The following is a 22,301-nucleotide window of genomic DNA, read 5'->3' as shown; positions in this document are numbered from 1 at the left end:
AATTAAAGGTGAATGAAGCTGGGACCAGAATCAAAGTCTGAATTGCACCTTGATTTTTCAGTGGATGAGGATTGAGGCTTTTTCTCTAGAGCAACATCCTAAGAGTGGGAGGTTGACTCTTATAATTCAGAGCCAACTCGTCCTTTGAAGCTCAGCACAAACCTTGCTCCTCCAGGAGCACCCTGGCTCCTGGCTCACTGCACTGCATGTTCTCTAGACACCCATGATCTTGCCATTCAGCAGGCCTGGAGCCACAGACCAACTAGAGGTAGGGAGGGCACCTCTCCTTGGCTTCACAGACTTTGTAATATAAAGAAAGAACGACACTACCCAAGTGGTGGCTCTGAAGGGCCATTTGGTAGGATGGTCAAGACTTTGGAAGTCACTGTCTAGAAAGTCAAGTTCTATAGCAGTGGTTCTCAACCTTCTGGCCCTTTAAATACAGTTCCTCATGTTGTGACCCAACCATAAAATTATTTTCGTTGCTACTTCATAACTGTAATGTTGCTACTGTTATGAATCGTAATGTAAATATCTGATATGCAGGATGGTCTTAGGCGACCCCTGTGAAAGGGTCGTTCGACTGCCAAAGGGGTCGCGACCCACAGGTTGAGAACCACTGTTCTATAGTATCGTGGTGAGGTGGTGGTAACCTTTTTGGACCCTATATCTGAGGGAGAGGTAAGCCCACAAAAATGCTGAGGGAAAGAGGCGGCAGTGGCAACAATATGCATGAAATTCCCCAAGTCAATGCAGAAGGTAGTGGAGCTAGGGAGTAAGGGGTGAGAATGCCTTAGCCTAACTGGCTAGAAAAATACCCAACCCGTTTTACTGTAGCCAATTTTGCTAGGCACCTAGCACTGTATTGGTCCTCAGGGACTTTCTTTAGCTTCCTAGCAGGTTATGTCTCAGGTTATATTGAATAAGATTGATGAGCTGGGCAGTGGAGCTGGTTTAATTGTACCCAAAGGCCAGCCTCAGGGGATGCAGAGTGGTTGGAGCAGGGCTACCAGGCCCCACAGAGCCTGGCCCTCCAGGTGAATTAGGCCCCGCACCCTAGCTTCCAGAGGGAGGGGCATCCTTCCAGCTATTCCTGCTGTGACAGATGACCCTCTTGTGGGCTCTGTAATTTGGAGGCAGTTGTATGGGGAGCTGGAGTTGAACTAGAGGTGGGTGGCCTGACCCTGGCCCACAGCAGCTGAGGCTCCCTCAGTTCCTCTTCCCCCTGGCTGATCTGCTCCCATTACCTATTCCAGATGATCCCAAGAAGAGGAAGACCAGAGGGTGTTCTTCGTCATACCAGCCATTCTCCTTCCTCCGGATCGCTAGGGCCAACACACAAGACAGGGGACGGGGAGGGAGGCAGATAAATCAATGACACAAAAGGCAGGATAATTATCACTAAGTATACAATATGTTTTACTGCTCTGCGCCCACTCAAAGTCCTCACTACCATTAGTGCTGCCTAATCTGATTAGCTGGCAAGGCCCCTAGAGATACCTAATCAGGTTAGCATGGATTTGGAAAGCTGCCCAGAGCAGATTTCGGATAAAGTTTTCCAGGATGAGCACTCAGCGTTGCCAGGGAAACTGAAAGGCGGGTGAATGGAGGTGAAGGGGGTTGGGGGTTGGTGAAGGAGAATTTGAGAGGAACTTTAGCTCTCAGCTGGTTACCCATCTACTTAACCACTGGTGGGAGACTCAGCCTGCCTCCAATGCAAATGGGAGAGGCAGAAGCCCACAGCAGGCCCCTGGGGATGTGGGGTGTGAGCTCTGGACTCTTTCCCATTTGGGAAAACCAAGGTCTGGTCTGCTGTCTGGAAATACAGTCGAACGCACTTTCTGGAAGTCAGTTAAGTAGTGGAGCTCAGGGCATGAAAGGGTGAGCCATCTGGTTAACATCTCTACTAACCATGGCCTCCAGGGGTTTGGGGTGGGACAGAGATGGGGGGAATGGAATAGATCTGTACCAGGTTCCCTAGGGGCGCAGCTCTGCTAGAACCAGACCTGACCTCTCCTCTCCAGGAGGAAGTATTTAAGGGTAAGGAAATTACATGCCCAAGTACAGAGTGGGAGAATCAGACTCAGAAGTATCCTCAAGTATAAAAGCAGGAGGCAGAACTATCAGAAGATGAACCGTTATTGAACATACTATCTACTAGGTACAGTTGGAAAAATCACCAACATTTTATTACTCAAAACCTACATAAAGAATTTCCAAGAGGAAATTCTCAACTCCATTATTCTCAACAGGAAACTGAGGTAAGAGAGAAAGAGATTTGCCTATGTTACACAACTAGATTACTAGTTGACTGGCAGAGATGGAAGACTTGCTTCTCTCTCTAAACTGGTCCTTTTGCGTCACATAGAGCTGCTTAAAGAAGCAATCATCACTTTGGGTTACATTAATGGTTACATGGCAGTCAGAGCAGGAGGGGACAGAGTGCTATGCAATGTCAAGGTCAGTTTGCAGATGGAACAGCATGTATGGTCTGGTCCCCAGAGAGTCAGGGGGAGATTAGCAAAGGGATATATGTCAGAGGACAAGGCCCAGAAACTAAGTCAACTGAAAAAAGAGTTGATGGCCTTAGGGATGTGTCTGCCAGTCTTGAGGTGTAAAGATCCCAAATACTATACTGTGTGGTATGTATGATCCATATGGTTGGGTTTCAAAGAAGAGACTGCAGAAGCCAAGGAAGGCTTTTGGAAGAAGTGGGACTGATGATGTACCATGGAGGCTGGGTAAGATCTGGAGAGCAAAGGTGGCCAGCATGACAGAAGTGGAGACAGGAACACACATGAGCAGCAGTGGGTGGGGTCAGATTACAAAGGTCTCAAATACTAGGAGCTCAGGTCCATGCTGTGGTCTTTCTTTTTTCTTTTTTTCCTGTCGTCTTTCCCATGTCAATCTCTAATGCTGCTACTTCAAATACTTTCTAGTTCTGGCCTCAGCAGAAACAGGTGGAAACTGTGTGACTCATGGAAATCAGACTAGCCACTTTGCCTGCCTGGGAGATGCTCCCTGAAAAATTCCGAGGGGCCCGAGAAAACGCCATCTGACCTCTCCCCTGGGCTAGGTCCAAGGCATCACTAAACGAACTGGCCCCGTGTTCTGTAAGGCCTGGCTCTCCAGGGACCCCAGAGCCTCACAGGTACCTGAAGGCTGAGGATGAAGGGGAGGAGTCCAAGCTTGGCTGAGAGGGAGTCCCCAAGTGTCCTGAATAAAACAAGAACCCAGGGGTGGGGCTATGTGGAGAGGTAGAGATATTATAAAATGGCAAGGCTAGACTTTTGCAAACACTAGGTGTGGATGTCTGTTGGGGTGGTGGTGAAAGGGATCATCTGAAAGGAGTCAGATTCTTCTCAAAAATGGCTGAACTGAGAATCTAGGTTGAAAAGAAGCTGAGCATAAACTGGGTTCAGGCTTCATGAGGTATGTGGAGAGGAAGATGTGTCCAGGTATGACTTAGGTGCCTGGGGCTCCCCAGGTGTCATGCACCTGAGGTTCTGATCTGGACTTCTTTCAGGGAAGCTGTCCAGCCCACCGAGAACTGCACACTACAGGGCGATGCAGTTCTAACACACTGAGGAGAATGTGCAATTGGATTGTGCCTGCGGCCTTCTTTCCTCCTTCTTTTCTAATAATGCACCTGGGAGAAAGCTCTTTATAATGCCAGGCAGACCCCTGCACAGCTGTCACTGGTCAATTCTGCCAGACCCAGGGCATGAGTCTGGGGTGGGCTTGATCTGGGCCTCCTGTGAAACAGGAGAAATGCCAACCATTAAACAATTACAACTCTGGATATTTCTAATAATATCTGAAGAGAAAAACGGCCAAGCAGATGGTGTCCGACAGAATGAAAAATGGAAGCAGCTAGGAAGGACTGAGGAAGGTGGGCACCAGGAGGTGTGGTAGGCAGGGTGGCTGAGGACCAAGGCTGGGAGCCTGGAGCGTCCTGTCAGGGCAGGACAGAGGCTGGGACAGACAGAGACCTGAACAGGCCCATGTAGGATCCGGTCATAGGTACTGGCACTCTCACTGTGAACCAGCGAAGGCAGCATCTCACTCTGCCAACACTTCATGATCTTTAAAGAACTTCTGTAGACATAACTTCATTTGAGCCTCCTTATGAACCTATGAGGCAGGCAAGGTAGGGAACTCTATAGATGAGGAAATATGTACAAAGAAGTTACACAGGTAAATAAATGAAGACCCTGGGCTTTACCCCCAGCTCTGGCTATCTTTTGAGGAGTTGAGGGAAAGCAGTTGGCTTGCCTCAGCCACAGCATCTCCTCATACCCTTGCCTTACCTGGAAAACTGTCTGGCTTGAGCAGCCATTCAACACAGGGTTTCATGAGCCTCTGTCCCCTGACCTCTGCTCTTGGGCATGAGATGATGCCAGGGTCCCCTTTATTGGCTGGTCTCATCCCTGCAAGCAGGACCAGTGCCAGTGCCTCCTTGCTGGGTTCTTCCTACCAGATCACCTGCTCCTGGCCATGTCCACCACTACTGGACCCTCTTAAAACTTACCTGCAACAACTCTTTTTGATGAACTCCACCCACCCACATTGGCCACCTTACTTCTAGGGTCTGTATTCTTTGATCTGTGTTCATCTATGGCAGCGGTTCTCAACCTGTGGGTCACGACCCCTTTGGCGGTCGAATGACCCTTTCACAGGGGTCGCCTAAGACCATCCTGCATATCAGATATTTACATTACGATTCATAACAGTAGCAACATTACAGTTATGAAGTAGCAACGAAAATAATTTTATGGTTCACAACATGAGGAACTGTATTTAAAGGGCCAGAAGGTTGAGAACCACTGATCTATGGGGTGGCAGGTGGAGAAGGTAGGAGTTACAGGAACTAGTTTGGAGCCTTGACTCTGCCACTTAACTAGTTGATTGACTTTGAGTAAAACAGTCCCTGAAAGCCTCATTTTTTAAAATCTATAAAATGGGAATACAATACATACAGAGTCAACCCCACACGAAAATTAAACAAGTTAATGATTATGAAAGCATTCTGTAAATTGCAAGAAGTGGAATAAGAGTAAAAATAATGGTAGTCATAGCGCAGCAGTGGAAGTAGCCACTACAGCTTTAGTATTTTATAGATATCGCTTTCCTCCTTAGAATAAGGAGAAGCGGGTATTATCTCCATTTTGCAGAAGAGGAGAATGGGCTCAGAGAGGGGCAGTGTAAGGGGTTTCATCACCTGTGCCTTCATATCCAGGGGCAGGGTGTGCTCCAATCTCACTGTGCATTCCATGGGAGCAGTACCAGCAGTCATATTTCCAAAGGGATGTTTGGGAATAGCCTAACAGTGGCATAATGCTTGAGGACTAAACAAATTAATCCTTGCTCTTTCTGGAACCACAAGAGGGAAAATAGGTACTTTATGCCCACTTTACAGAGAAGAGTGAGCTTGGATCTAAGAGTCTCCTATGGCTTCAAGTAGTTATTACTACCCCTGGGTGAAAAGGCTCCTGCTCTCTTCTTTTTTTTAAAAAAAAATATATTTTATTGATTTTTTACAGAGAAGGAAGAGAAATAGAGAGTTAGAAACATCGATGGGAGAGAAACATCGATCAGCTGCCCCTGCACACCCCCTACTGGGGATGTGCCCGCAACCAAGGTACATGCCCTTGACCGGAATCGAACCTGGGACCCTTCAGTCCGCAAGCCGACGCTCTATCCACTGAGCCAAACCGGTTAGGGCTCCTGCTCTCTTCTTAATCCCGCTCTGGGAGCTTATCCATTTGTTCAGAAAATAAACTCTGCGATGGGTGCTGGGGCACCTACAAAGAAACCTAAAATAAGGTCTGTGTCTTTATTTTGTTTTGTAAATTCTCAACTGAGGATACCCCCCCGCCCCGCCCCATTGAGTTTTAGAGAAAGGAAGGGGGAGAGAGAGATACACATGGATGTGAGAGACACACATCGATTGGTTGCCTCCTGTATGTGCCCAGAACAGGGCTAAGGATTGAACTTACAACCCAGGTACATGCCCTTGACTGGGAATCAAACCCACGACCCTTCAGTGAGCAGCTGACATTCTAACCACTGAGTGTGGAGGTGGAACTATAGCATTTTCTAAAGTAGTCACTACCACCCCACAACTCAGAAATGACCTGGATAGTTCTCAATTCAGAAATAGGACTCTAAGGGAGGGCCCAGGAAGGTACAGGGCTTGGGCAGATTACATTTTGGATTAGTCAAAGAGGGAAGTGAAGCATGAGATAGGAGGGTGCACCCACTGTGTGCCAAGTGGCTGATGCTGAGATTCTGAGTTCGGGCCCAGCCTCAGCACAGAAGAGCAGTTGGGATAGTAGTGCTTCCCTGAGGGAGTTCAAGGGCTTCAGAGTCAACTGCGACCAAGTGCAATAGGTACTGGGGACAGGCACCCAGAAAGAGGGAGCTACAGGGAAGCTTCCAAGTGTGCTGGCTCATCTGCTGCCCAGAGAAGGCTGTTCAGAGCAAGTTTGGGGAATAGCATGTCCACCGGAGGGGTTGAAGGTCAAGTAGAATGGGTGTTGTAATGAACTATTTCACCATAGTCACATTCCCAGTATGCTTATGAACTACTAGAGAGCAGGTGTACAGCTTCTCCTTTCTCAAAGCACGTCACAGAGATGGACAAGGGGCCATATCAAATTAATTAATTCAACAAACTGCACTAAGCATCTACTTTGAACAGGGTGCTGTGCCAGAAATTGTGAAAACAAAAACAATTCAGCCATGGCCTCTGCCTTCAGAAGTCTACAGTCTATTATTGCTCCTGAACTGAGTCAAGCTAAGTAAAAGCCAGCCAGAGTGTGGGAGACAGGCAGGGCTGGGGTGGGGAAAGAACCAAAAGAAAAGGAATTCCACACAGATGGCAGCATCAACAAATGAAGGCAGATCAACAAAGCATGTGCAGGAAAGCAAAAGCGGCTAGGGTGGCTGGTGGCATCACTGGTGGATGCAGGGCAAAGTGGGGCAACAGCAGGGGTGGGCCTTGTGTGCTGGGCTAGGGCAACAAGGGCCATTCAAGGGTTTTAAACAGGGGGGTTTGTTACAAAGCTCACTCCAGCTGGGAAGAAGCGATTATACCGGAAGAAAAGGAAGCAGAGAAGCCAGTGAGGCAGCTACTGTGTGGTTCAAATGCTGAGCTGGAGCAGTGGTATTAAGAACAAAGGAGAGAGGCCATATTTGAGATGCATGTAAGAGGCCATATCAAAGTCCACTCAGTTCAGGAGCAATAATAGACTGTAGACTTCTGAAGGCAGAGACCATGGCTGAATTGTTTTTGTTTTCACAATTTCTGGCACAGCACCCTGTTCAAAGTAGATGCTTAGTGCAGTTTGTTGAATTAATTAATTTGATATGGCCCCTTGTCCATATCAAATGATAAAACTTGATATTTGATGAGGGAGGGAGGGGCCAACAAAACATCTAAGTTTTTATTTAAGCGGTGCTTTTACTGAGACAGGAACACAGGAGGTGGGCAGGTTGGAGGAGGGGAGCAGAGTCTAGCGCTGAATGTGCTGAACAGACAGCTAGTTGCCTTTCTGAAGAGGATGGTGGGAAACAGAGGCTCTGGAACTCCCAGGAGGTCTGCCCGACAGGGCATCCCCACCTACCCCATGACCAGGAACAGCTCTGGATTCTGGAAGGAAAGCCTTGCTTTCAATGCCAAGCCTCTGGCTTATGGTATGTAGGTTGGCCCTGCTTTGGCTCCAGTGACCCAAGAAGACCAGAGAGGCCACAGGGGCCTGGGCTGTGGGGCTGGTGCGTTATCTCCACCATTTGTAAGGTGGTAACTGCACGCCAGCCTTGCTAGAAAAGCCCTGCAGCTGGGGATCACACTGATAAATTCACTGTATTACTTTGCACAAATCAATATCCCAGCACTTACCAGGGGTTGATGTGACCGAAATTGGTTTCAGCCAATTCGAGAGGGTAATAAATGGCCATTTATCAAATCAATTCATTCTGCGGCACTTCTCTGGCTGCCCATCCTCATGGTACTCCTGGGTGCCAGGGTCCACCCAGCTAGTCCCTAGCACACATCTAACACTAGCCTAGAGGACCCAGTGAGGCCTGGCCTAGCCTCTACATCTGCCTCCCATTCTTGTACCTCCTTCAGTCTTGAGGTCCTGAGGCACTGGCTGCTGCCTGCCTACCACAAACCCTGACCCAGAGAGTGCCTCAGGCTCCACCTGGGTGGGTAGCTGGGCATTATCTGGCCATTATCAGTGTGATCCCCAGCCTCAGGGCTAATAGCAAGGTGGGCACATAGTTACTGCCTTACAAATGGAGGTGATGGCTTACCAGCCCCAGAGCCCAGGATCCAATTGCCTCTGGCCTTTCCGGAGTCAGTAGGACCATGACAGGGTCAACTTACATACCACAGGACAAGGAGCAGGGCCTTCCTGATCTGAGGCAGATTTTAGGTGACAGAATGGAGCTTTGGATAGAAGAAAGCACTGAGGGCAGACATTCTGATAGCCCTTGGGAGGTGGGAAGCTGAATCATCTACTCTTGCTTGGGTCCACTCAAGGGGAGGCAGATGGGTGGGCAGCAGAGGTCTGTAGGACTAGGGAAAGACACCAGCCTGGGGCTGGGACTAAGGGTCAGTCCCAGCTTGAAGGAAACAGCTGTGGGCCTGACCTACAGAGCACAGTGCCCATCCCTAGATGGTCAACATCTTAAGGACAGGGACTAGGTTTTTATTCAGTGCTGCCTGGCACACTGGAAAGAGCTTTAGAATCAGGCTGTCTGGATCTGCTCCCCAGTACACAGGCGAGGAAACTGATGCTCAGAGAAGCAAAGTGACTGGCCTGAGCGACACAGCTGGTAACTGCTGACCTTGTTATTCAAGCCCAGGTTGGTTGAAGTCTTCTCATCTCTCTCTCTCTCTCTCTCTCTCTCTCTCTCTCTCTCTCGCTATTTTAAAAAAAATATTTTTATTGATTTCAGAGAGGAAGGGAGAGGGAGAGATAGAAACATCAATGAGGAGAGAGAATCACTGGTTGGCCCGCCCCCTGCTGGGGATCTATCCTGCAACCCGGGCATGTGCCCTGACTGGGAATTGAACTTTGATCTCCTGGGTCGTAGGCTGACACTTACCCACTGAGCCACACCGGTAGTGCGAAGTCTTCCTATCTCAATGTCCTTCTCCTCCCCCCCCCGCCCCCAACTCTTACTTCTGGGAGCTTCCTATCTTATAGGCTTGAGAAGCAAGAGGTCAGAGGAGCAGGCAGCACGCTGGTAAAGGGCCGTGTCAGAAGCAGAGGGAAAATACTATGATGGCAGCGGCAGTTCTGGCCCAAATGCACAGGAGACTCCAGCAGGAGATGCTCTCTTAGATCTCTGCCCAGGTAATCTATCTCTCCATGGGCTAATCCTTTGTCTCTCCAAGCCCTGAGAGCTCCCAGCATCTCCCGTCTTGCCACTTCAGACATGATGTTGGCAAAGAAGTGGGAGGTTGCCACCTCTAAGGTGGTGGCTGAGGGTGGAGGATAGCTTGGTGAGGTTTGGGCCTGAGCAGTGGGGCCTTGTATATTCAAAAACTCTTTCCCTGGCTCCTGTGCTAGCAGGAAGCCTTCTGACCTCTAGTTGTGAGGCAGCTCTGATCACTGGGACACCTTTTTTTTTTTAAAGGTAACTTTATTATTATTTTTTTTATTTTAAAATGTTTTTATTGATTTCAGAGAGAAAGGGAGAGGGGGAGAGAGAAAGAAAGAGAGAGAGAGAGAGAGAGAGAGAGAGAGAGAGAGAGAGAGAAAGATCAATGATGATCGCCCTAGCCAGTTTGCTCAGTGGATAGAGCACTGGCCCACAGACTAAAGGGTCCCAGGTTTGATGCTGCTCAAGGGCACATGCCCAGGTTGTGGGCTCAATCCCCTGTAGGGGGCGAGCAGGAGGCAGCCAATCAATGATTCTCTCTCATCATTGATGCTTCTATCTTTCTCTCCCTCTCCCTTCCTCTCAAAAATCAATAAAAATATTTTTAAAAAAAGAAACATCAATGATGAGAGAGAACCATTGATTGGCTGCCTCCTGCAGGCCCCCTACTGGGGATTGAGCCGCAACCTGGACATATGCCCTGACTAGGAATCGAACCTTGGACCTCTTGGTTCATGTGTTGATGCTTAACCACTGAGCAACACTGGCCAGGCAGTAGATACTTTTATCTGCTGATCAGGTCAGGCCCCTGACGAGGGGCTCATGGCAGCTACATGAGTCCCACTGGTATATGTGAGAATGATGAAGATCAGGCTGGGCTCTGTGTGTCACAGGGACAACCACCTTCACTTTTCAATTATTCCTCTAATTGGTTTCCTAGCACTGAAAATGCCACCCTAGAATATCCCAGAGGAGCACCACAAGTTCAGCCTGATGTCTTCTTTCTCAGTGAGAAGAACCTGGTACTTTCTTTGGCAGTTGCTGGACTGCATCTGCTGCCACCAAATACTTGGAGAGAAGAGGCAGCAACACATGAGTGGGACTGACCGAAACAGAGCAGGGCAGAGTTTTTTAAACTTGAGCTGAGCATCAGAATCACCAGCAGGGACTGTTAAAACATGGGTTGCTGTGCTCCATCCCCAGTTTCTGATTCCATAGGTCTGGCGTGAGGCCTGAGATCTGCATTTCTCACAAGGTCCCAGAGGATGTTGATGATACTGATTTAGAGACCATGCTTTGAGAGCCTGCCTTTGGGGATGTCCCCTTTTCTAAGCTGGGCATGGGTTCCACTGCCCTTGCTGCCTTTGAGATCACCCTCAGGGAGTCATGTATCTGGGTCAGAAAACAATGGGGAGGCCACCATCTTTAGCAGGCCCTAGTCCTATATTTCTTTCCAGTGGGGTCGGCATGGGAAGGAGGGCTATTAGATTAGGGGTTATACCAGTGGGTAGTCTGGCTCCCAGGGGTCAAAGTATGGGACATAAGACTTCCGAGGTGAAGAAGAAAGCACTCAAGACTTGTTCAGGATGTTTTATCTAAAACTGATGCAGTGGCAAAAGACAAAAGTTCTGGTTCTGGCTCAGCTGCTACATTACTAGTGATGGACAAGTGCTCATTCCTCTCTAGGTCTGTTTCCTCACCTGAAAAGTGGGGGCATGGGGAACGGTGGACCAGATGAAGGTCAGAGTTAAATTGTAAACACAGGAAAAGCAGCCTTGAGCAATTATTTAAGTGCTCTGTGTCTCAGCTTCCCAATGTGTAAAATGGGGACTTAATGGTACCAACCTCACAGGAAGGGAGGATTAAATGACAGAACACATGCAAAGAGCTTATTACAATGCCTGGCACATAGAAAGTATGCCAAAAAGTGTTAAGTTATAATATGCAATATGGTTATGGTGACATCAGGATGTACACTTCATTGCTAGCATCTTCCATACTCACCTGCACCCACTGTGGCAATGGCACTCTCCTGGCCAATGATGTGCTCCTTCAGCCGCTGCTCCAGTGGAAATCGGCGCCGCTCCTCAGCTTCACGCTTCCGCTGCTTCTCCTGGTACTGTGGGGAGAGAGCACGGTGCTCAGGAGTCCGGGCCCAGCAGCATCCTAGTTTTATTCTATCCCTGACCTAGGGGATAAAACACAGGCCTGGCTCCCCAGGGGTCAGGATTCACAGCTCTGGCTCATGACCCCTGGAGGCCCAGTCCTTCCTCAGTCCTCTCGTTCTACCCCTCAGCCCATCTCCTTACCTCAGGTGGCCACTGCCCAGAGTGCTGGCTAACTCTGCTAGTAAAATAAGTACTACTACTAAATTAACCCTTGACTCTGAAGTCTGGGTTTGAATGCCAGATTTATCACTGACAAAATATGCTTATCACCTGGAGCAAGTTACTTCACCTCAGTTTAATGAGGGATTAAACATGATGATATATATAATGTGCCTAGCATCATGGCCAGCATGTAGTAAGTGCTCAGCAAATATTCTTTCCACTTATTCTCTTGAAAACCTTTTTGGTTTTCAAACCAGAGCTATGAACACCCTCCACTTCAATGATACTGCATTTCAACGAAACACAATTATTCAGCAATTGCTATGTGCTGGGCCCCATGATGGAAAGGTGGGGCGGGGAGAAGGAAGAGAACTGTGCTCTGCCCCCTGGGAGGTTCTAGTGATGCTGAATATTTGGCATGTGCTGGCCCTGGGCGTGGTCCATTTCAGTAAAGGCAGAAGCTCCTGAGCTTGGTCATATGCGAGGAAGAAGAGGAGAGCAAGGCCTTGTCCTCAAGGAGCTCAAAGTCGGGCCGGGGAGGTGAGGCAGGGTCTGTGCACAAATATTGCTCAGGCAGAACCATCCAATTTCCTCACAGTTCTAAAGCATGCATGCCCATTCTTAGCCCTGTGCCTATCACTACCACCTCCTCCACCACCACCCCCAAAAAACAAAAAAAACTCCAACTACTTGAAAACAAGTTTGTTGTACGAGCCCGTATTCTAAAATCAGTGATGAGCTCCCTGAGGGCAGGCACTATTTTTCACTCACTATTTCTAGCACAAGTCCTGGCACAGTAGAGGCACCTAGTGAATGACTGCAAAAATGAATTTGATGACAACATAAAGAGGAACTAACAGCTAGACTGGGTGGTGTAGGAGTACAGAAAAAGAAGTGAAGGATACACAAAGTGTGGGGGCTTCCTGGGAGACGGGAAGCTTGCAGAAGCTGGAGTAATGGGCTAGGTGGAAGTTGTGGGACTCTCTGGAGACCAGCGGGGAAGGGTGAGTGCATGGGTACCATGAGAAAGCACTTATGGAGGCTGGGGGACAGGGGAAGAAAGCAGGTCTTAGAGAATTCAGGAGGCTCTCTTTCCCTCAGACCTCTAAACACGGACAGATTTCTAGAACGCATGCTGCCAAGGTAAGGCCCTGTCACAAAAGTTGTGGCTGCAGATTGCTCTTGCGGGCAGAGTGGATGAAAAATACCTGCTGCTTGGGCAGTGTTTTCCTGTTACGGTAGTGACCTTGACAGAAGTTAAAAAAAATAAATAGCAAACAATCCAATTTTGGTTGTTGCTATCAGTCTGTAACTGAAAGCTCCCATCAGTCCTGGGGTTTCATGTGGAGCAATAATTCGGCGCTGATCCCAGTGGAGCGACGCTTGCCGGTTGGAATCCAGAGTGTCACTGTGCAGCTCCCTCAGGCGCCACATACATCACCTGGCTCTGACGATTCCAGTCATATATCTGCCTCCTCCTCCTCCCTGCCCACCCAGTCCCTCTCAGCACGCGGTCCACTAGGCTAGAAGGCTCTGATGGTGAGAAATACACAGGCCGGCTGGTACAGCTCCAGCTAGTGCACTGGCCGGCTTACAGTCAGCCAGGCAGACCATGGAAGGAGCTCGAAGTGGTGGAAACTGGCCTCCACTGGTTTGTTGGGTCTGTTTCCTCACTTCTCCTCAGTGATGGGTATCCCCACCTCTAGGCCTTTTGCTCACTCTGCTCCCTAACCACAGAAGTCTCTCCACTCACACCCACCTCCAAGTGCCTTGGTGATCTCAGCTTCAATACTGTATTGTCTAAGAACCCTCTTGTAAGGCTTCCTGCCTGCCGCAGCCCTGTGGAGCACTTATTTGACTGCCTGTTTCTCTCTTTTCTAATCCATAAAGTTCTTAGTGACAAAGACTAAGTTGTATTCTTCTCTATAGCTCCAGCACTTAGCACAGGGCCGGGCTCACAGAAAGAGTCAATACATGTTGCCAACTGAATGAGATAACAACCCTTTGTGGACTAGCTTCTGTACACCAGGCACTGTACTCAGCGTTTTATACACAGCATCATATTTTTGTTTCCTCTATTTTATTTTTTAAAAAATTTATCTTTATTGTTGAAAGTATTACAGATATGCCTTTTCCCCCCATTGATCCCTGCCACCCCACACCCGCCCCTCCCAGGCCTTCACTACACTATTGTCTGTGTCCATGGGGTATGCATACATACACATATAAGTTCCTCAGTTAATCTCTCCCTCCCCACCCCACCCTCACCTTCCCTCTGAGATTTGTCAGCCTGTTCCATGCTTCTATGTCTCTGGATCAATTTTGTTTATCAGTTTATTTTGTTCATTAGATTCCATATGAGTGAGATCATGTGATACTTATCTTTCTCTGACTGGTTTATTTTGTTTAGTATAATACTCTTCAGGTCCCTCTATGCTGTCTCAAAGGGTAAGAGATCCTTCTTTTTTACAGCTGCATAGTATTCCCTGGTGTAAATAGCACAGCTTTTTTTAATCTACTCATCTACTGATGGGCACTTGGGCTGAGATTTACAATCTTAGCTATTGTAAATTGTGCTGCTATGAACATAGGGGTGCATATATTCATTCTTCTTTTTTAAAAAAAGTATTTTTTTTATTGATTTCAGAGAGGAAGGGAGAGGGAGAGAGAGATAGAAACATCAATGATGAGAGAGAATCATTGATCAATTGACTCCTGCATACTCCCTACTGGGGATTGAGCATGCAACCCAGGCATGTGCCCTGACCGGAATCGAACCTGGGACCCTTCAGTCTGCAGGTCAACACTCTATCTACTGAGCCAAACTAGCCAGGGCTCTTCTTCTTTTTTTGTTAATCCTCACCTGAGGATAGTTTTCCATTGATTTTAGAGAGTGGAAGGGGGAGGGAGGAAGGGAGGGAGAGAGAGAGAAAGAGAAACATCAGTGTGAGAGAGACACATTGGTTGGTTGCCTCCTACATGCATCTTTGCACCCTGACTGGGGGATCGAGCCTGCAACTGAGGTAAGTGCCCTTGACAGGAATTGAACCTGGGACCTTTCAGCGGGCCGATGCTCTATCCACTGAGCCAAATTGGCTAGGGCCATATATTCTTTCTGATTGGTCATAGCATCATATTTAATTCTTACAGTTGTCCCCATCTGAAGTTTGGCTCCTCTTTTGGCTCACAGTGGCGCAAGGCATGTGGCGCAAAGAAACTTTGCTCCAGACAGACCTGAATTCAAACCTCACCTCACCTACCTACTAGCTAGCTGACCCTGGGGCAGTTAATTTACCTCCTTGAATTTTATTTTCCTAATTTCTAACATGGGGCTGGTACTCATACCTAACTTGTAGGATCCTTGGGGATGTTGGTGGAGATTAAATGAGATAGTGTATACAAAGCACCTGGCAGAGTCTGGCACACAGTGAATGTGTATGTGGAAGTGGTATGTAAGAGACTCAAGGGGAGGAGAGCACAGTAGCTGGCCCTTGGAAGGCCTTTGATAAATGCTACTTCTCCTTCACTGCATTTTGATAACTAATTATGTAACCCAGTGCCATTTATTTATTTATTTATTTATTTATTTAAACTCTTTATTTACCAAAACTCTTTAAAATAATGTAATCTGTGTGGAGCTCCATACATAAAGAGAAGAGTTGCTCTGGCTCAAGTAGAAGCCAGGAGGTAAGTCCACTTGGATGCCCCCACTGCCCTGAAAGTGGCCCCTGCCTCCTTCCCCTAGGAACCCAGCAGGGCACAGTCCCAACACCAACAGGGGTCCAAGGACACCTACTATGGCTCATCTCTGCCTATCAGTTTTCGTTACGTGGTACAGAATTCCTCCATTGATCTGTGGGGCCTCATAGAACATACCTTTTTCCCTTTGCTGCATGCCAAGCCTAACATGACTTTGTCACCACTTTGTTGATTTGGGTACAATGTTCATGGCCTCCTTGTCTTTCCAGGGAAACATTTCTACTTCCTGTAACTCTTCTTCAGAGTCATGATTTTAGGCTATCTTAGAAGTCCTGTTATTTTCTTGGGCAAGGAGAAAGGGTCCTTAACTTCTATGGGGGTCAGGGTGGGGAAAAGTTACACTGTAATTTGGGTGGTTTCTCAGGAGCTTTCCAGATAGTCCTGGGAAAGAGTTAACCTACAGCCTAAATCTAAGCATGTCCTGATTCTCCACCAGCCTGGTGGAGATATATGAACTCCTAAATATCTATTCAGAAAAACTTTTGAAAATGCAGAATTTTGGATAAAAATGTACAGGATACTGAGATTAAACCAGATAGGTTACAGATTCATTCTCTTTTCCTAATGCTTAGCACAGGCTTTGTATAAAAAATGTACTGAATGAATGACTTTTTAACTATATGAGCCCAGGCTTGTGAAAAGCTAGCCAGTGGAAGAACCTAGAAAAGGAAAATACTTGGTCTGCATATACTCTTCTTGGGAAAGAGGAGAGAGGAGAATGGGAGAAGGCACTTGGGAAGGGTTCCATAAACAAGGACTACTATTGTTCTTGGCTTTTTGAGAAAACGGGGAGGAAGGCTACAGGGACTAAGGTCAAGGCCGTGCTTTGATAGGGCTCCACAAGAGAAGATAAGTAGGTGACCCAGCCTACAGAAGCAGAGGGTACTGGGCTGAGAGGCACTAGGAAGAAGCCACCCAGAAGCACAGGAGTGGGGGAGTGATCATCTTCTTAATAAAAGCCATATGCAATTAGCTTCAGAAGCCCTCACCTGGAGCCAGCAGCAACCAGCTCCCTATGCTGCATCTTGGCTGGATGTTTGCTGCCACTGGTTTCCATCACTCTTGATTTAACATGGCACCCCTCCTGGCTGTGAGTGCATTTACAGGAAAGGGCTGGGAGGCCGAGACAAAGCCTAGTTGGGCTCGCTCAGAGGTGGGGAGTGTTACAGGGAGAGGGGGTATGTCAGGCACCATTACTGTTGGACATCCCTTAGAGAAAAGGTCTGATAATGAACCTGGCAGTGTGTTCACTGAGAGGGTAGCTGGGGCGGGGGTGGCAGGCATAATGAGACTCTGGGCAAGAATGGGATAGGTATGGTGGAGGGAAGAGAAGAGAGGCCAAGCTGCAGTTTGCCGCTCATGGGAGTTCAGGGCCACAGAACACACTGGCTGCTCACAGACTCAGATATGCCCTATCCTCCTGGCTCCTTGACTCCAACACCAGCTCACATCATAGTTATGCCCTGAAGCTGGGGATCACAGAGAGCTGGGTGGGGAGGTCAACAAAAGGGACCAAGGGGCAACAGATGAGACTAGGGAGGGGGATGATGTAAAGAACCCTGAGTGGGAGGAATGATGACAAGGGGAGCTCAGGGGATCCAACAAAGGAGCCTAAGGGATGCACAGCAGATGAGAGGAGACGGGAATGAAAGTTTCTTGAACTGGCTCATAAAGGACACATTCCTGGAGAGGAAGACTGGGCACAGAGCAGGCATCAGTCCCATCAGACTTGGTCATCACTACCATCAGTATCTCGGATTCCATTCTCCTCTCTTCCAGACCATCCTCCTGTTGCTGCCAGAGCAATAGGAACATGTAAATCGGGTCATATCACTCCTCTGCAAATAGCTGGGTTGATCCAGAGACAAGACTGGTGAGAGAAGGTTAAAAGGGGCAAGTGAGAAAATGAGTTGTGTTCTTCTCAGTGCATCAAACCAGGAGGCACCTGATAGTCTGTATCCTATAACTGGTGACGTTAACTTTGATCACTTGGTGTGGCTGGTGCCAGGTTTCTCTTCTATCATTTTTCCCTTTGTAATTAATAAGTATCTTGTGGGGTAAAAATCTGAGGCAATGTAAATATTCTGTTATTCCTCAAACTTCCATTCACTAGGTTTAGCATCCATTGGTGATCTTGCCTGACTTGGGACCAGCTGTTCTAATCCTTTCAGCCCTATGAAGTTCAGAGGATTTCATCCCTCAAAAAAAAAAAAAAAAAAAAAAAAAAAGAGGTAAAGTAAATTAAAGCAAGGTTCCACTGGTAGTAAATAATAGAGACAGAACACTAACCGTTGTAGCCTGACTCCAGCTCCTGCACTTTCATCCTGGAGATAAGACCTGTTCCCTGCCTTCAGGGAGTTCAGAGTCTATTCAGGGAAATGAGACTTAAAACACAAATTTCCTACCTCTACTTTTAACACAGGACTTCCTAATGAATTTATTGAAAACAAACACCAGACGGTATTCTTGCCAAAAATGCATAATCTGAGTTGAATTATAAGGAAACCTTAGACAAACCCTAATTGAGGGACAGCCTACAAAATAATCGGTTTGTACTTGTTAGAATATCAGATGACTGAGGAACTGTTCCAGATCAAAGAAGACTAAAGAGACATTGACAACTGAATCCAACTTGGGACCCAGGATTTTCTTTTCTTTACATATGTTTTTATTGATTTTGGAGAGATAGAAACATCAATGAGAGAGAAACATCGATTGGCTGCTTCCTCTATGCCCCCTACTGGGGATTGAGCCTGCAACCCAGGCATGTGCCCAGATCAGGAATTGAACCGGTGACCTCTCCGTTCATGGGTCAACACTCAACCACTGAGCCATACCAGCGAGGCGAATTTTCTTTTCTTGTAAAGAGAATTATTGGAACAACTGGAGAAATCTGAATAATATCTGTAGATTAGTTGGGATCAATATAATGCTCTGATTCTGAGGCTTGTACTGAGGTTATGTAAGAAAATGTACTTGTTTTTTTGAAAATTCATATAAGTATTTAAGGATAAAGGGGCATAAAATATATTATTTACTCTCAAATGATTCAGAAAAGAGATATAGCTCTCTCTATATATTTATGCATATTTAAGTAATAAAGCAAGTGTAATAAATGTTAATGATTGGTAATCTGCATGAAGTGTTATAGTAAGTCATTGTACTCTTTTTTGAAATCATGTAAAAATAAAAGAAAAAGAGCCCAGTATAATTTTACCTTGGGGAATGGGGAGTACTGGAAGGGAGTAGAAAGTGAGCTTCTGCGTGCTTGTAATAGTTTATTTCTTGACTATTACACTAATATTATGTGTACCTTATACAAGTATATTTCAATAAAAAGTTTTTAAGAAGTTAAAAACAAAGGAAGGACAAAGCCTGTCCCCATAAAGCAAAGCACTGTCTGGCCCATAGTAAACCTGTAATGAAGGTCAGATAGTGTTTTCATCCCCACAGGACTAAGCACAGGGCCAGGCACCAGCACTCAAAATGAGATGCGTAGCAGGGAGCAAGCTAGAAAAGTAAGGAAGAAATCCCTTTTCACCCTAAACCAGAAGGAACATAACCCTCCTACCCTCCTGCATACCTCACCCCTTCCCTCCTGGAAAGCTTTCTTCAGCTCTGATGGGAGCACCCAGGCTCGAAGCCTTGAATGGGGGGCCCAGGGGAGCATTGCATCCCAAGCTACCCCTGAAGCAAATGAAAAAATATAGACATAGGAAATGTGCTTGTGCTTCTGTCACTGGGATATGCAAATAAAATATATATGATAGGTCTATCTGCCTAATATTCCTGCCAATTCATTCTCTGGGTGTGATTAAAATGAGCAATAAATTCCTCGTGAGTCTCGGTGGAGTGAGGATCTGGGAGTAGAGATGCGGGCTGGCACCAGCACGTCCCCCTCAGCTGAATATTCATCATGGAATAGCTCCCCATATTTTTGTTTTATCTGCCATCATGTGCACAGAGATATATTTCTACCTCTCCTTCGTCACTTAGTTAAGACATGAAAATGGTCTACGCTTTAAGTATTAAACTCTCCATCTAGTGCAGGGGTGGGGAACCTTTTTTCTCCCAAGGGCCATTTGGATATTTAAACATCATTTGCGGGCCATACAAAATTATTAACTTAAAAATCAGCCTGCTGTAGTTGGTCAAACATTTAATTAACTCACCCCTAATGCCTTGGCAGGGCCAGACCAAATGATTTTGCAGGCTGGACATTCCCCACCCCTGATCTAGTGAGATCACAGGCTACCTTCTCTGTGAAGCCTGACATGCTCATTCTGCCTGGAGGAGACCCATGCTTTCTTGGAGCCCCACAAAATCTGTGTAGATCCCTCCCCTAAGGCACAAGTCAGTCTGTGGGTATTAGAGCTGGGAGTACCCTCCTCTCCCCATGCTCCTCTCTCACATGGCCCACTCAGGGGACAGGAGCTGGGCTTCATCTACCTCTGGATCTTCTTGGGGGTCCCCAGGAGGCCGAGAGAACTGAGTAAACTAATAGTGAGGAGTAACTCATTTGGGCCAATTAAGGTAACAGAAATTTTAGATAAGCAACACCTTTTGAAAGGCAGAATAAAAAAAAAACCAGGCTAATGGATAATTTTAAAATAGGAAAGTCATCAAGAAATAACATTAAGTGAAAAAAGCAGATCCCAAATGAGGAACTAGATCATAACTCAAACACCTTGAGAGTCAAGCAGAAAATATACGTATTTGACAGACAAGCACATACAATAGGGAATGGGAAGGCCTGTGGCTAGAGAGTCCACACTCCAACCTCTACAGCAGTGGTTCTCAACCTTCTGGCCCTTTAAATACAGTTCCTCATGTTGTGACCCAACCATAAAATTATTTTCGTTGCTACTTCATAACTGTAATGTTGCTACTGTTATGAATCGTAATGTAAATATCTGATATGCAGGATGGTCTTAGGCGACCCCTGTGAAAGGGTCGTTCGACTGCCAAAGGGGCCGCGACCCACAGGTTGAGAACCACTGCTCTAAAGCATTACATTGACATTTAAAAAAATTCTAGCTGGCAAAATAAAATATGGCTGCCAATTTGAGATCCTTGGTATATACAAAAAGTCCACCTATATAAATATATATAGGTATGGTCCATAAAAGGTAAATATAGTATCATAAGAGGAAATCTCTTATTTATATTTCAATAGTTATTTATAACAACTTGATTTTCTCTAAGTCACCTGCTTGCTTTCTTTCAGCTTCAGTTTCCCATCTGTAAAATGGAATAATAAGAGCTGCTTCATATGTTTGTTATAGGGTTAGAAAAAATATATATTAGAGCACCTGGCATAGTGCCTGGATACATTGATAAATGGTACTCACTATTATTAAAAATAATTTAAAATATTAATAGTGGTTACAAATAGGTAGAAGGACTAGAATGCTTTTAATTGAAATTTAGCTAGTTGACATCTCTTCCAGGAGGCCTCCCTTGGTCTCCCAGGCAGGATCAGAGGCCACCTCTGGGTTTTCAGTGATGTCATGGTTCACTTGCCTGTCTCCTTGTCAGACCGTGAGCTCCTTTAGTGTTTCACCATCTGTCTTCTTCCCACATAGCCCAGAGCGTGGCATGCAGATGTCACTTATAAATATGTACCGAATTATTTAATTCTCTTATTATACCTTTCTAATTTTCTATGATGGGACAGATAGCTTTTATAATTACACATTTTCTGTAAGGAGCCCATATTTGACTACACAGTGGTAGGTGAAGGTGGAAGAGGCTGAGCTGGGTGGCAGAGGATACTGGATGGATAGAAGAGGAGTAAGATAAGGTCAGAGTGGTGGTAACTCATGTTTAGACAAAGAGCCAGGAGATGCGGTCTCAGGCTGGAGCCTCAGCAAGCTCTAGGCCTGAGTCATTACGTTACAAATATAGGGCCTGAACTCAGGAGCAGATGCTGCTCTCTTACTGGCAGAAGGAGACAGAACCCAGGTCTAACGTAGTGCTCTTCCCCAGAAACTCTGCCTCACAATTTTGAAGAGGTAGTTTTTGCAGCTTGGAGGAAAAAAACAGCAGAAAGAATGGGTGACCACATAGATGCTAAGCAACTGAGAGAAAGACAATGATGCTGACATCCAGGGAGAGCTGAGGGCTAGTTCAGCTGGTTAGGATCTGATGGGAGAGCAGAGCAATCAGGTGGAAATGTTGAGCGGACAGCTAGACATTCCAGATGTAGGAAGTCCAGACCGGATGAAGGGATCAAGTACAGAGAGGTGACAAAAAACAGTCTTCCAGTTGAGAGGCTGCAGAAGCCGAGGGCTGGCTCTAAATGATTGTCTAGCCTCTACCAGGCAGCTCTGTTAGGGAGCTCCTCTTTGCAGCTGCCACCCACTAAGCTTGGCTCTGTCCTAGCTTTGCTGCTGAATGAATCTCCTCCCCTCCCACCCACAGCCGTTCCGTGCCTAAGTGCAATCTGTCTTCAGGGCCAGATGACCCTATTGCCTTCAGCCTTTTTTCAGGCAGTTTCTCTCGCCCCCTTACTGCCCTCCTTACAGAGACTCTAAGAACTCAGTCTACTCAGAAGGTAGTGTCTGCAGTTGCTCTCTGTGGTCCAGAAGGGTCTGATTGGCAGAGCAATGCAACTGCCATTTGTTAACTGCCTTGTGGCCAACATCAAGCCATTTCTTGGGCAGCCAAATTCTGTTAAGAGTGCCTCAGCAGCTCTAACCTGTCCACATATGCTGGCACCAAGAGGCCCATTCTCTTGCCTTACATGACCAGAACAGAGCCTGACCTATAACACATCACCTGACAAATCATTTGTATTCTTAGCCAAGTGCAGTG

The 22,301-nt window shown here is 46.7% G+C and overlaps 1 protein-coding gene across 3 annotated transcripts in view; it reads right to left on the bottom strand.

The window, feature by feature from the left end:
- CLPB (ClpB homolog, mitochondrial AAA ATPase chaperonin) overlaps positions 1 to 22,301 on the bottom strand; it is a 146,941-nt gene that overhangs the window by 14,554 nt on the left and 110,086 nt on the right. For 2 of the 3 annotated variants that reach the window (XM_023758750.1, XM_006094486.2), the window contains 2 exons: positions 11,401 to 11,515; positions 1,248 to 1,325 (listed from right to left, as the gene is read on the bottom strand). In XM_023758750.1, coding sequence (XP_023614518.1) covers positions 1,248 to 1,325; positions 11,401 to 11,515 — 193 coding nt within the window. The remainder of the gene's footprint in view (positions 1 to 1,247; positions 1,326 to 11,400; positions 11,516 to 22,301) is intronic. The other variant, XM_023758751.1, reaches the window with a different exon arrangement.

Source organism: Myotis lucifugus, unplaced genomic scaffold (assembly GCF_000147115.1).
Source record: "Myotis lucifugus unplaced genomic scaffold, Myoluc2.0 scaffold_138, whole genome shotgun sequence".
Taxonomy (NCBI): Eukaryota; Metazoa; Chordata; class Mammalia; order Chiroptera; family Vespertilionidae; genus Myotis; species Myotis lucifugus.
The sequence above is the reverse complement of the archived record's forward strand: the minus strand, read 5'-3'. Positions and strand labels throughout refer to the sequence as shown.